General features: G+C 41.0%; 1 protein-coding gene across 22 annotated transcripts in view; it reads left to right on the plus strand.

Annotated features, from left to right (window-relative positions):
- The window catches only part of OBSCN (obscurin, cytoskeletal calmodulin and titin-interacting RhoGEF), a 201708-nt gene that overhangs the window by 143335 nt on the left and 43604 nt on the right, over positions 1-14769 (plus strand). For all 22 annotated transcript variants that reach the window (XM_065050238.1, XM_065050239.1, XM_065050230.1 and 19 more), the window contains 9 exons: positions 973-1089; positions 2276-2440; positions 3739-3897; positions 5181-5358; positions 6436-6549; positions 7546-7713; positions 7957-8059; positions 9095-9224; positions 10099-10204. In XM_065050238.1, coding sequence (XP_064906310.1) covers positions 973-1089; positions 2276-2440; positions 3739-3897; positions 5181-5358; positions 6436-6549; positions 7546-7713; positions 7957-8059; positions 9095-9224; positions 10099-10204 — 1240 coding nt within the window. The remainder of the gene's footprint in view (positions 1-972; positions 1090-2275; positions 2441-3738; positions 3898-5180; positions 5359-6435; positions 6550-7545; positions 7714-7956; positions 8060-9094; positions 9225-10098; positions 10205-14769) is intronic.

The following is a 14769-nucleotide window of genomic DNA, read 5'->3' on the forward strand; positions in this document are numbered from 1 at the left end:
AGATCCTGAGCACTTTTACCATCTCCATGATCCTCCTACTCACCAGCCAGTCAAGCTTGATGTTCCCTAGAAAACAAATGTACATGTTCACACTCACCCCACATTGACAGATCCCTCAAATCATAGAATCACAGAGTCATAGAATAGTTTGGATTGAAGGGACCTTCCCAGCTCCCCCAGTGCCACCCCTGCCATGAGCAGGGACATCTTCACCAGCTCAGGTTGCTCAGAGCCCCGTCCAGCCTGGCCTGGGATGTCTCCAGGGATAGTTCATCCACCACCTCTCTGGCCAACCTGGGACAGTGTTTTATCACCCTCACTGTAAAAAATTTCCTCCTCATGTCCAGCATCTATCAGCACAAACTCTCAGCCTCCCTAATATCCATGCCTGGATCTCAGGTCTCCCACTTGGACCTAGTCTAGCTTGAAGTTTGCGGGTGATTTGCCCACATTTGCACCCACATGCACCAGATTCTTTGGATAGGAAAAACAACCAGCCCAGTGGCTGATGTCAGAGCACAAGGACCCCATGACTTGTGCTTCTCACTCCAGGTGCTGGTGTCAAGACCTTCTCTAGGTCCAGTCATTGACCCTACAAACACATGGACCACTCTTGATTGAGTGCCAGTTGCTGGCACTGCATTCACTCACTCCTGCCCTCCCACCCACCATGAGCACTGATCTTCCCAGTCGCATCATCTGGTCCTTGAAAGCTTTGGATGACATTTCCCAAGCATCAGTCCTGCGCTGGAAAAATGGACAAATTCAGCATTTCAGATGTCTGAAATAATAAAGAGTTGGTAAAGATTTAGGGAGAGTTACAGATGTCCAAAATATGGGGTAGTAAGGTCTGGTATAGGTATCCAACTTTGGCTGAGTTAGGTCTATGAACCAGCACCATGTGAGCATTTCCTGGGGAGTAATCTCTTTACAACAAACTTTCCTCATTCTTCTGTGTATTTTTTTTTCCAGAGATACACAGATGAAATTTTAACTAATGAAGATCCTTCACAACCACTTATTCCACCACTGCAGCACTACCTGGAAAAACCCATAAACAGGATCCAGAAGTACCAGACGATAATCAAGGTGAAAAGCCTTTGTTATATGCTTATATCTGATAGGTTTTTGTTCCGCTTTGTATTTCTTGGCTTTCTTCTGATGCAATTACAATTGAAAGCTGCTTAAGTAAGTAAGACAATAATCATCACCAGTGGTTTTTAAATGTAAATCCAGGTGGCGGTTCACAGTCTCCCCTAAAGTTCAGCAAGCTTTATCTGAATGATATTTAAATATATGCACGTACATATATAAGATACATGCTTATATGTATATATATATGATTACATGTATGTATATATCCATGACAAATATGAATTTGCTTCACACTCGGCAACCGGTATGTTATAAAAATACGCAATTTCCAATGTTTAAGACATTAATTTACCAGTTTCTCTCTTTGTGTTTTATACTGACATTGTAAAAAGACCATTTGTTTTTTCTGAAAAGCTTTGCCTCGCTCTACCATGCTGAAATGTTTCACCTTTCAAGTTTTCATCTGTCCTACCATCTCAGGTTCCAGCCCAGATTACAAAAGGAAGTTTCAAAGTAGCATTTTTTAGTGGTATTTTTCTTGGATAATCAGAAAGAAGATTGCCAAAATATTTGTGTTCTAGCATCAGAGAACTGGGTAGTTTGACTAGTTTGAAGAAGGTTTAAACTAACTTTCTAATTTTGAACACCTGCCTCCACTCAAACACCAACATTTTAATGAGTCTCTTGGAAGAGGGAGTTTGCCTTCATTATTAAAAGAGAGGAAAACAGGAACAAATGTGGAAAAAAAGGATAAATGTAATTTCATTTTTTTTCCATTCCCTTTTGTTTTTAACCTCATATCCACTCTTAGTTTACCACTGCCAGATTAATTGCTTGCCTCATGGTATTGTCAGGGTAAGCACAAGAGAAATTGAATGGATACATTTAGGATTGCTTTGGAGTTTGTTTGTTTGTTTGTTTGTTTTCAATCGCTGAAGCGTATCTGGTACTTGCTTTGACTTTGTTTAATATCAACTGATGTAAGGAAAAAACAGACTGGTTACTCAGTAGGGCTGTGGGATGGGAAGGAGCTGTGGATAGGAAAGAGCATATGGTGAAAACATGGGATAAAATTGCTCAGATGAAAGAGCTGAAACAGATATTGAGAAACTCTTCAGCTACCAAGGAAATGTATTATTTTTTCTGACTGTCCAGTAATATTTTCTTTATTTATTTACAGGAATTAATCCGAAACAAAGCAAGAAATAGCCAAAACTGCACTTTGCTGGAGCAGGCTTATGCCATCGTGTCTGCACTCACCCGAAGGGCAGAAAACAACCTCCATGTCTCACTCATTGAGAATTACCCGGGGACCTTGGAAAGCCTTGGTGAACCCATCCGACAGGTAACTGGCATTTCTCAGTCAATGTTAGTGCTACAGACACCTTCACTACTTTCTAAGTAGCTTCAAGTCCTACAAGAAGGTCCTTTAGAAATCATATCTGAAAGACAGTATTTGCTTATCACCTTTCTTACAGTTCAGAGAGATGAGCCTCCTGGCTTGATTAAGGTTTGAAGCACCAAAGCACAGACACAGAGCATTTCACACATAGTGTACCTATGTGCCTTTTCAACCCACTTATCAAACAGCAACAAATTTGTTCTGAGTCCCCACATTATTTTAAAGCATTTTATTTTTACCTCCTTCTCTTATCATTGGCAAGCTACATGGGCCAGCTCCTGAAATTACTGGCATCAGTGGGTTTTCCAGTTGATTCCCCAAGTGCCAGAAGCTCACTGGATCTTTTCAGTCTACATGCTTTTATTCAACACAGTTCCTTTGAAGAACGTAGTTTGCTGGGATGTCAGTACAAGGTAGCATAGCATATGTTTCATGTGCTCCATGTGAAAACTTAGATGTTCTCCCGCAGCCATTCATATATCTTCAAAAGACCTCTCTGTTCCTTTAGGTCTCTCACGAAATAGACGTGTGGTTTGGGAGGACAAGAAGGTGGCCCAGCTGTTAAGACACTAGTCTAAGACTTTAAACACTCTTACTTATATCCCTGTTTCCTTGTATATTTACTGTGTCATGATGTGCAAGTCATTTACTCTGCCTGTTTGTATCCTGTGTCTTCCAAGGGAATCACAGGGTATTGCTGGTGGGGTTGTAAGGCTAAATCACAGTGATATTCTTGTGGGCATTCATCTATCCACATTTAGAAATAAAAAAATTAGTCCAATCATGCCCCAAGAGTGTTCACTTCTCCCTGGTGATGCCAAGGGTGAACCCATATCACTAACCGAGCTCTGTGTGTCTGAAGGTATGTGAAATTAATGTCCTGCTCTGGTGAAGGAGACCAATTGAATGTATAAAATGTCCGCATAACACACAAAATACAATTTTTCCATTAACATTTCCATTTCCAAGAGTGTGCCTACCTGACAAGAGCTCTGTATTCTTTCTGGCAACAAATAGTACTGTTTAAAGGACAATGTAATGATGACCACTGTGTGCACACCTGTTGGTGCTGTCAGTTTGATGCATCACCTCTGGCATTAGCAACAATCTGCTGTGCAGTGATAAAACAGACACAAGGTGACAATATGACATGAAGCATTTGTTATTTGTTCACTGAAAAGTGCTGAGACATCATTGTGGTAATGATATCACCACTTGCTCTTCCTTCTTTTTCCTATCAGGGCCACTTCATCGTGTGGGAAGGAGCTCCAGGAGCTAGAATGGCATGGAAAGGACACAAAAGACATGTCTTCCTCTTCAAAAATTATATTGTGATCTGCAAACCGAAGCGAGACACAAGGACAGACACCTACAGTTACATCTTCAAGAACATCATGAAGGTCTGATCACTATATCCTCACCTAGAGCATTTTTCTGTTATTGAGAACGTCATGTTTATACCCAGCCTCTGGTTATCTAAATGGGACATTTCACTAACCCTTTTGAGCTATTGCTTTGTTTCTGAAAGTCTTTGAAGCACTAGTAGAATCTATGTCTACCCACAAACCCATCTGTTAAACCTGTCAGAAACCATCAGAAGCATGGGTGGATTTTTATGGTGCAGCAATGACATTACAAGTGTTTATTGATCCTTGTTACCTCATTGAGTTACCTCCATAAGTTCCTGATATTGATGTGAATTTTGCTGTCTATAGTATTTGCTAGCATTTTGTAGATCTTTGGTTTTGGCAGTCTGCAATATTGGTGGCAAATTGAAGGAAATGCTGTTTTAACCATATACTACATTCCCAGTGGCTATCTCTGCTGGTTACATCCTTTCCTGACACCGGTTTCTGTTCAGAAATGAAAAATTCATCAGATTTAATCAGATCATCCTCAGACATTCAGGGCTCAGGTTAAAACTCCAAGAAACTACAGGATTTTCCCAAGACTGTAGATGCTGAACTCCAGTAAAAATTAAACAACCAACCAACCAAAAACATTCATGGATTTCCTGACCAAGCCACGTTAAGCCCTTCTGAAAGTCCTTATCTCTATTGTCATTGATATTCATATGCAGATTTTATTTTTCAATAAGAAAGGGTTGCTTTTTCCAGAGAGTGCCTGCTCTGTAAGTTCTTTTCATATAGTCCCTAAATCTGCTGTTGCTGGGCCCAATAGTGCTGTACTGTATGGTTCACATGTCCCACCCTTGGGATACCCTTTAATGCTGGATATTATTTCCCTGAAATGTGATAATTAATCCCAGGACAATATCTGTTTGTTAACCAGAAAGTCAAGTACAGCGGGGGAAGGATTGTAAAATGACCCTGACTGATGTTCAGCCAAAGCCACATTGCATCGCTCGGGCAACCTGGAAAATCTTTAAAAGCAGCATAAATTATCCCTTTTGCTGTTGAAACATCTAATTTAGCTTTAGTGGGAATGGCACAACTCATACCCACTGAAGACGGTACAAACTTGCAGCAGAACCTCGCTGGTTTTTAATACTTGTTTCCATTTCAAAACTTGATTAAAGATGGTTCTGATTCACCAAAGCTAGGCCCAGATCCGAACTGTCCTAAGCTCTGGGACTTAAGTTGTGGGAAAGAATTTTGGCTGAAATTCAGCCCTAAGAACACAGGATGTGTTTTGACTTTCTTGTCCTCCTCCTGTCACGCAGCTGAACAACATAGATGTGAATGACCTTGTGGAAGGAGACGACCGGGCGTTTGAGATTTGGCACGAGCGGGAGGACTTGGTCCGCAAGTATCTCCTTCAGGCACGTACAGTGAACATCAAGAACTCCTGGGTGAAGGAGATCTGTGGCATACAGCAGCGGATCAGCGAGCCTGTCTGGAGTGAGTATGGCCCAAGATCAACCAAACCTCCTACTTTCCTCTTGGGTGGTTTCCCTGATTCAGGAAATGTTGTCCCAAAACAGAATTCTTTACCCAGTGTGCATACAAATGAGCCAAATTTACCACACAGAGATGAGATATTTATTACAGAGTTGCACAAGTCTGGGTGCTGGAATAAAGCCGGCATGCCAGTAAGAGAAGTAAAACGCATTATGTACAAAATCTTATCACTACATTCACACCCTAAAGAGCCAATTGTTTACACATTTGCATATTTCATTGCACAATCCTTTTAGTGTATAATGAGCAATGTTCGGCTAAAGGATACTTTATCCAACAGTCTCAAGATATGTGTTAAAGCAAGATTCAGTTAATTGTGAGGGCTTCAAAATGTCAAAATCTGCAAGGTCAGTAGTGTCTATAGTTCATGGTCAGGGGTTTTGCAAGTCACTCTTATCTTTGTTATATGAGCAGACTGACCTAAAGCAGAAAGGATTTATATATTTTTAGGTTAGCAATTGCAGACAGGATTCATTCTTTCAAGTGATGACAGCAGAAGGTTAACGAAAGAATGAGAAAAACCATCTAGGGCCACCTGCCACATCTTACATTGAACCAGGGTTAGAGGTTTTCCTTTAATCACATCATAGACAACTCACCTGACCTGACAGAATGATTGTAGCTGTGTTAGGTCCTTCACCTGAGCTGGGGAAGGCACCAATATCAGGATGGGACAATGGTGTTTGACTGTCTCCATTTACAATCAAGGAAGGCAAGACTATATATTGCTGAAGTGATTGAGTTTAGATGACAGAGGTCCCACAGGACCTGGATGGGTTTTTAGGCAATACAACAGCAGGTGAGTAACTTTCTAATTACTCTTCGATGTCCAAAACCCAAGTGTGGAGAAGACAGGTTGATGAGCTGAGAAGATCTGTCTGTCCCTGTCCATTTCAACGGATGTGAGTTGCCTTTGATTTGCAAAAATCACATCTATTCTTATCTTACTTTGCATCAGCCATCCTCTGGACAGAGTCCCCCTCCTCCAGACTAATATGTTTAATTCTGATGTTTCAGTACCTCCAGACTTTGAGGAAGAATTGGCGGACTGTACAGCTGAGCTGGGAGAGACAGTCAAGCTGGCTTGCAAAGTTATGGGAGCTCCCAAGCCATCTGTCAGCTGGTACAAAGGTACGAGCAGCAAATCCTGAAATGCATCCTCTGGGTTTGTTCTCTGTCTATATCACTCATCAGTTGGTGGGTAAGAAGCTGATCACCTAGAGATGCCCAAGTCTAGTCTTCAAGTTGGCTACTGAGCAACCCAAGTGCAAGAAACAAGGATCTTCCTGTGAGCTAATCATAGATGGAATCATAGAATGATTTGGGTTGGAAGGGACCTTCAAAGCTCCCCCAGTGCCACCCCTGCCATGAGCAGGGACATCTTCACCAGCTCAGGTTGCTCAGAGCCCCGTCCAGCCTGGCCTGGGATGTCTCCAGGGATGGTTCATCCACCACCTTTCTGGCCAACCTGGGCCAGGCTCTCACCACCTCATTGCACAAAATTTCTTCCTCATGTCCAGCCTGAACCTCCTCTCTTTTAGTTTAAAACCATCACCCCTTGTCCTATTGCAACAAGGCCTGCTAAAAAGCCTGCCCCCTAACATATCCCGCTTTTTCAAGCTTGCCTATTAGCCTATATGAATCCACATCTTGTGGCAGTTAAACAGCTTATAGTAAATAAACAACTCTCTTGAACTAGCTTGGATGTTTCCATGTCACAGCATAGGAAGCTGTGCAGACATACTCTTCTCCCCTGTATTGCAGGGGAAACAGCTTGGTATAAGTTCACACCTGGTAAAGATGTGTTCTGCAGGTTTATAGTCACTTTGGAGGTGCTGCTTTGTCTAGCAAACCAGAGCTATAACTGCACAGCACATACTCTGGAAGAATTTCACTTTTAAGTTAAGTTTGGTGATGTATGAGGTACCTCAACCATGCCTTGTCCAGCAGATGTTTTGTAGAGAGCTGGAGGAAGATGAAGAGCTCATTCTTCAACTACCAACATCAGCTGCAGTAAAGCAAATACAACTCTCAGTCCTCTCGAGCCAAAAACAGATGAAATTCCTAAGGAGAAAACATAATTAATACTAAAATTTCTTTATTTCTCTTTTTTTCTTTGTCTTTAAGATGGAAAGCCTGTGGAGGTGGATCCCCATCACATTATAATAGAAGATCCCGATGGTTCCTGCACATTGATCTTGGACAACCTGACAGGTGTTGACTCAGGACAGTACATGTGCTTTGCTTCCAGTCCTGCTGGAAATGCCAGTACCTTAGGAAAGATCCTCGTTCAAGGTAAAGTCCTGCACAGATGTATTATTTCAGGGGGGTCTGCTGTGTAACACCTGTATAACATCTACAGGATAATACTTAAAAAAAAATTACGTGATGTATAGGTGCAGTCAATTGTTCTTAGGTGGAAAAAATTGATTCTTAGTGTCTTGTGTGTAGACATCAAGAGAATTATCTGGTCAGGGACACATCCTTTGTATCTGGTCATACTTTCAGCTACTAACAACATTAATCTTTGCTTTGCAGTGCCACCACAGTTTGTGAACAAGGTTAGAAATGCTTATTTTGTGGAGGGCGAAGATGCGCAGTTTACCTGTACTATCGAAGGAGCACCCAGGCCTCAAATCAGGTCAGTTCTTCAAGTCACACTGGAACAAATCCTGTTTTTTTCCCATTTTGCATGATCAGAAGAGTCTCCTGCCCTTTCTTTCCAGGTTATGATGTTTTCTTTTCCGTGTTTGCCACCTTAACCCCATCCCAATGTGGGTTTTTCCCGATTCCAGCATTCCTGAGGTTCTCAGCAATTTATTCTACCTAGCATCTGAAAAAAAATACCTACAGATAATCCCTGACATACGACTGTATCAGATCCAATGGCCCGACAATATTTAATCATTCATTTATCTTCCCTGCCCTACACTTGAATTTAATTTATCAGCAACTAACCTGGGGTATTCAGACAAAAAGCTCAGCATATCTTCTCATGAACACAAGACCTATGGGGAGAGAGTGAAGGAGCTGGGCTTGTTTAGTCTGGAGAAGAGGAGGCTTAGAGGTGAGCTCAGCACTCCCTAGAACTACCTGAAGGGCAGTTGTAGCCAGGTGGGGATTGGTCTCTTCTCCCAGGCAGTCAGCAATAGGACAAGGGGCCATGGGCTTCAACTCTGCCAGGGGAAATTTAGGCTGGAGATTAGAAAGCAATTCTTTGCAGAGAGAGTGGTCAGGCATTGGAATGGCTGCCCAGGGAGGTGCTGGACTCACCGTCCCTGGAGGTTTTTAAACTGAGATTGGACATGGGACTTAGTGCCATGATCTAGTCAATGGACTGGAGTTGGACCAAGGGTTGGACTTGATGATCTCTGAGGTCTTTTCCAACCCAGTTGATTCTGCGATTCTGTGATTCAAATCTGCGATTCATGATTTGAAGCCCATTTCCCCACATTGACTGATGAGATTTCTTGAGAACAATCTCATAAATCTGTGCAGTTTAGTATCCACATGTGATCTACCCACCTGTAGACCTGTCTTCCAGGATCCAAACATTCATCTAATGATTAACCCTTGAGCTGTTTGCCCACTGGTCTGACAGATGGAACAGTGAGCTGGGGGCTTCTTGACAGCTAGTGGTTTTTTCTGGCTTATACTCCATATTTTCCACGTGCAGATGGTACAAAGATGGTGTGCTGTTGAAGGACACAAATAAATACCAGACTTTCAGCGAACCACGGAGTGGCATGGTAGTCCTGGTGGTCAAGAACCCTTCCAATGAAGATATGGGACACTATGAATGTGAGGTAAGTTCAGAGAGATTTAAAGCTCTGCTGTCCAACATGATGTAGATAGGAGAATTCGTTTTTCTGTTGCGTGGGAATAGTTTCTGAATAATTTCTGCTCTTCGCTATATGAAAAACAAGTTTACACAAAGTCAGGTTCTCCTGAGCTATATCTGGATTGTGAAAATCCAAAAGCTTTACAATATTCTGATGAGGGAGCTGGGTCATTTAAATAATAACTGAGTGAGCTCGTTCTGGAGCTTAAAATCAGATCCAGATCTCTAGAAGTACCTCTTACGAAGTTTAGGACCATTCAAACATGATGTTTTGTTTCTGGACTGTCTTAAAATTAAGACAGATTCCGTGCCACTACAAAGAAACCATCCAAAGCCAAAAGAAAGAAATAAAGTCTAAATAGAATTATAAACCACTGAAATTTAGCAAGCATATGTGGAAGTATCTAATAGATAAAAATAAATGTGCTGTAAAATATTTTCTAAAAATTAATCATAGTCTTTGCATTCATTGTTATAAATAGTAATAAGCTCTCAGGGCTCAGAAAGAAAAACAGTTGACCTTGGTTTAGGAAATTATCATGGGTTAGATGACTCATGATGAACAGCTCAGCTCACAGCAAGTTCACAGTTATTCCACAGAAATTATTAGGAAGTTGGGCATAATTTAAAGACTTCTACTAGAACTTTAGCAAAATCAGATTACCTTGCATTTGTTATTAGCTAAGATCACAAAGTCCAGTATTCCCTTGGTCACATCTTCATCCATTTCTGTTGCCATGTAGTTGTAATGAATTTGTAATGTAGGACAGGGAGGTTTTATTATGAAAGAAAAACAACAACATCCTGCATTTCATTCAGTACTGCATGGTTCTCTTTAGCTGGTGAACAGATTAGGGTCTGCAAAAAGTGGAGCAGAACTTTACCACCACAGTGCTGCAGCTTTGACCCAGGACAGGAGAGGAGACCAAGCCATCACTATAGAAGGTACGATCCTTGACCAGCTCTGTAAGTATATAAATGAATTACTCTAAAACCACCTCACTGAGGATCGAAAATATTTGCCATCTTATCCATGTTGATTGTTGGTGTACACGTATCTGTATGTCTATCGAGATGTGCATGGGTATACTGCAGCTCAGCTCTATACCCATCACCATCTGTTGATTTCCAAACCTGGCAAATCAGCTGTATCATATAATGCTCGTAAATGCATTATATGAAAAAGGAGGAGCAAATGAAGGGTATGTCACACCACCACTAGCAAGCAAGAAAGGTGTTTCTATTCCTGTTTGAATATTTGAAAATGCGTGTCAGCCTGGCAGAACGTGAGTTGCATAATGTTGAGAGAAAAACAAGGACCAGTAAATAAAGCTGCAGGGATATTGTGATTGTTTCTGAAATACCATTGAACCATCTGGAATGACTGAGAAAGCAGAACTGGCAGCGGTATAGCCTGAGCAATATTAGTTCATCCATTGTCTAGGAATGTTCAGGTCTTGCACACCACATAGTCATAGAGTCTATAGAGTCTACTCCTTTTTTCTTTTGATATGTTTCACTTGAATTGGTAGGGTGATAGGAACCAATTTAACACCCATCCAGCAACACATCTCTTTCTTAACACCTGTAGGATGTGGCTTTCTAAAATCACCTTCTCATCAACACGATTTCCACAAGCCGTGTGTTAGAAATGCGGGCTACAAACCCATCCCAACCGGGTTTAAATCAGTGACTACATCTGCATAAGGAACGTTTCCCAGCACAGGAAATTGGGTCTTCGTACATCTTAGAAGGGTCCTTGGCTGGTTGAGCATGGGTCAGCCAGTCCTGTCTCTCTCAAACAGTTCCCAGAAGCGTTTCAGGAGAGAATAGAGCCAAGGAAACATCTATAACTGAAAATAGAGAGATTAGTCCTCTGGAGGGTAAGAGAAAGGACGAGGAGAGGCACAGGCCACTCCATGCCAGAGAACCTTGGGGTCAGAGAGCTGTCCCAGATGTGGTTAGTGGAGACGTGGCCAACGAAATCCAGAGGTTTGCCAACAGCTGTGGGATCTTCTTTCTTCTTTTTCAGTGTTTTCACACTGGTTCATGATAATAACAGGGGTTCAAGTGTGTTTTTGACAGTTGATTATCAATATTCACTAAGAGCCATCAAATTTGAAGACTTTCTGCCTCAAGAAGCTGTTGCGCAGCAAATAACTGGAGTTTGGAAAAGTAATTAGGGAAAATGGTACTCCAATCATTTTCATAATTTTCCATATACTCTGTCTGAGACAAAGTCCTTGTCTGGATGGACCTTTGGGCCAGCCCACTGTAAACACTAACATTGTATTATTACATTAAGAGGATTCACACAAAACAGGCTAATAAGATTACTATCCTGATCCATGTACTCTCTTGTCTTAGTTTTATTCTTGCTTTCCATTTAGTCCTTTCCTAAAGTACCATCAAATCATTCAAATGCCTTACAGGGAGGATGATGATAGTACAGCAACACTATAATTGTTTCAGCAGGATAAACCTTGAAGTTCTTGAATTCTTTGTCCTTGCTATGCCTTAAAGAAACAAAAATAAGTTGTATGCAGGATGTAGAGGAACGTAAATAAATCACTGTTAGGGTGGCATTTCTTGATGAAGCTCCTTTGTCCCAAGGCAGAAGATATTACAAAAATAAACAAGGGTTCCGAAACAGTGTTAGGAGCATTATTTAGCTCTTGAGGTTGCAAATGTATATGTTCAGCCTCAAATTACTCATGTACTGTTATTTCCACAGTCATAAATAAAAAATCTAATGAGTTTGATTGAAGAAATATAATTGCAGTTTGCCTGGAAGCTTCAAAAATGTTACAAAATAGTTTTTAGTCCACAACGTGCTATTGCTTGAACTTGATATTAGGGAAGGAACTAGATCCCTGAGTCACCTCCAGGGAGACACAGAGAGAGGAATTCTTCAGGCCAATGGCGCAAAGAGCAGGCTCATCCATGGAGCAAGAGGATTTTTCTGAGCATCATTTGCCATAATGCATTGACCGAGGAGGAAATTTGTTGCTTTCTTGAGAATCAATAGCCAGCCTTGATCTACATATGGAAAAATCAGGTTCATCTGGCAACGAACTAGTGGATGGATGGTTCTCATGAAGGCTTTCTCTTTCCATCCTTACAATCCTTTCTATTTGTGAAAATGGGATTGTTTGCAACTTCACCAAGAGGACAACATTACTACTGTGTGGTGCTATCACAACAGAAAACAGATATTGTGTTGTTTCCAAGCTTACCCGCATGGTGGGTCTAAGTTTTACCTGATTTATCGTTGGTTCTGCGAAATGACTATTGTCAAAGTCTCCTAAAACACCCAAGGGGCTTTAGTTGCAATTATTTTAGTTGTTTATCCTCCTGCCTTTCTGTACTGTTTATTACACTGAACCAAACCTACCATCACAATTTGGGATACCATTAGTACAGTGGTTTACAAGCCCTGACCTGCTGTCAGTGATGGTCCGGAGTCCAACAAAACCAAAGTTCTTGTGATCAGGTTTAAATTGACACTACGAGGATCTGCTGATCCATTGGAAGGATCAAATCCAAAAAGGATGGAAACCACTGGCCTAAGGGGTTCCCTTGTGAGCAGCCACAGCTTGGGCTGCAAGCCAGAAACGCTGAGTTCTGCCTGCTGCTGCACCCGGGTGCTGCACTGAAGTCATTGGAGAGTTGCTTTAAAAACGTTCTTTTTCTGTGAATATTGGAAGAATTTTAGACAAATAAAAAAAAAAAAAAGTGTAACTGAAAGAAGGTCCTTCTCTTTGACTTCAAGTTGGCTGTCTGCTTTGCACCTTGCTGCTTAACCTATGCAATGCACATCTGGGCTGATGTGCTCTGAAATCCCTTTTTAACACGTTACTGTTGCGATTCACTCATCCCAGGCTACCTAACTTGTTCATTTTTTAAGAGAAACAAAGTCCCACATTTTTGAAAGGATCAGACAGAAAGGTCTGGGATATTGAATGAGACAGTCAATAATAGGGGAAGGAATCAGCTACACTAGGGGAGAAAAGCAAAAACCACCCAGCACTGTTCCAGCCAGGCAACAGGAACCTCTTTCTAGTTGTGTCTTAGATCTCAGGCAGAGCTTTGGGCAAGTTGTTTAGTTGCCTTGGTTGGTAATACCCACCTTACAGGGAAAAGCTAAATATTCTGAAGCTCTCCAATGGAAGATTGCTTCAAAGCACAGAGAAGCTTAGATCTCGTAGTGCTACCCTTTTACTGAAGAAATAGAGCACAGGAGTTTGCTCCCCAACCTTTTTGAAGTTCCCTGGTCAGGGTGACAATTGGAATTAACCATCTTGTTATTTTTATTCCATGTCACCATCAGTTAGTCTCAGTTTTGGGCTGGCCACGTCTTTTTCAGTTCAAATTCAAGAGAGCACAATCACACAATCATCTGCCTTTGCAACCATCTCAGTCACTCCAGGAGTGGAGTGTAAACCATTTGCATTTCATTGACACAATTTAGGATTTTTTTTTATGTCCAAGAATTGCTCATATTAATATTAGATTCAAAAATTCATGTCAGATTTTTGCATCCCCTGTTGCAGATGAATTTTCTAAGAGGGGAGAAGCACGGCAATGGTCTTGTGGTTTATGCCACCGGCTTGTAATGCACACAAATAATAGGTTTATGCTTCTGTGAGTGGAAAAAATAGATTTACTTTTGTAATAAAGGCCATAAACCACCTTACATCCTTTCAGAGCAATGAAAATTGACTTATCTTGAATGTTTCATCACTTGTAAGTCAATGGTTTAATGTATTAACCAAAGAGAAGTCGAGTCCTATAGAAGCACTGGCTGATCCTAATGCTTTCAGCTTTTAACCTGCTTATCAGGGCCTCCTGCTTTGCAAAGCTGTTTTCCTAAAATGCTATTGAACAAGTTGAAATGATAAATCCGGTGCTAAAACAAACGCAGAATATTTTCCTCTCGGGGAAAGAAAAAAAGAAAGAAACCCAGATTCTCTCATCCTACTTTCATGTGGTTCTGTCCTTCGTATAGGATTGCTTAAATCCTCCTTCACACCTTGGTTAGCACATATAAAATTCATCTGTCGTGCACTGAACTGCAAGTCATCAGGGCCCATTTACAGCTTTCTCATCCCAGGCCTGCTGACCTTTTGAATAGCACATCCCTTTGACATCTGCTGCATATATAAATATTGCAGTCGATGTTGTTTGGGAGGACTGCAAGAACAGAAATTAAAAGAATAAACATTACAAGAGACTTTATCTTACAAACTTTGGGAGGTTTCATTAAATACATATTTAATTATCATCTAAATACATGTAAAATAGTTGTATAAAACACCTATATTTAGGTGTATAATCTCATTAATTTGTATTTCCATCAGAACAGATACTCTTGCTGCTTATGGATTCATATATTATTTAATGACATTTTCTAAAATTTCTGTAGTGTAAACATTACGTAATATTGATTTAAGCATTTAAAAATTCAGTGGAAATTTCTAAGCTGGGTGCAGTAAATTGTTTGAGCACTT

Source organism: Columba livia, chromosome 2, assembly GCF_036013475.1.
Source record: "Columba livia isolate bColLiv1 breed racing homer chromosome 2, bColLiv1.pat.W.v2, whole genome shotgun sequence".
NCBI lineage: Eukaryota > Metazoa > Chordata > Aves > Columbiformes > Columbidae > Columba > Columba livia.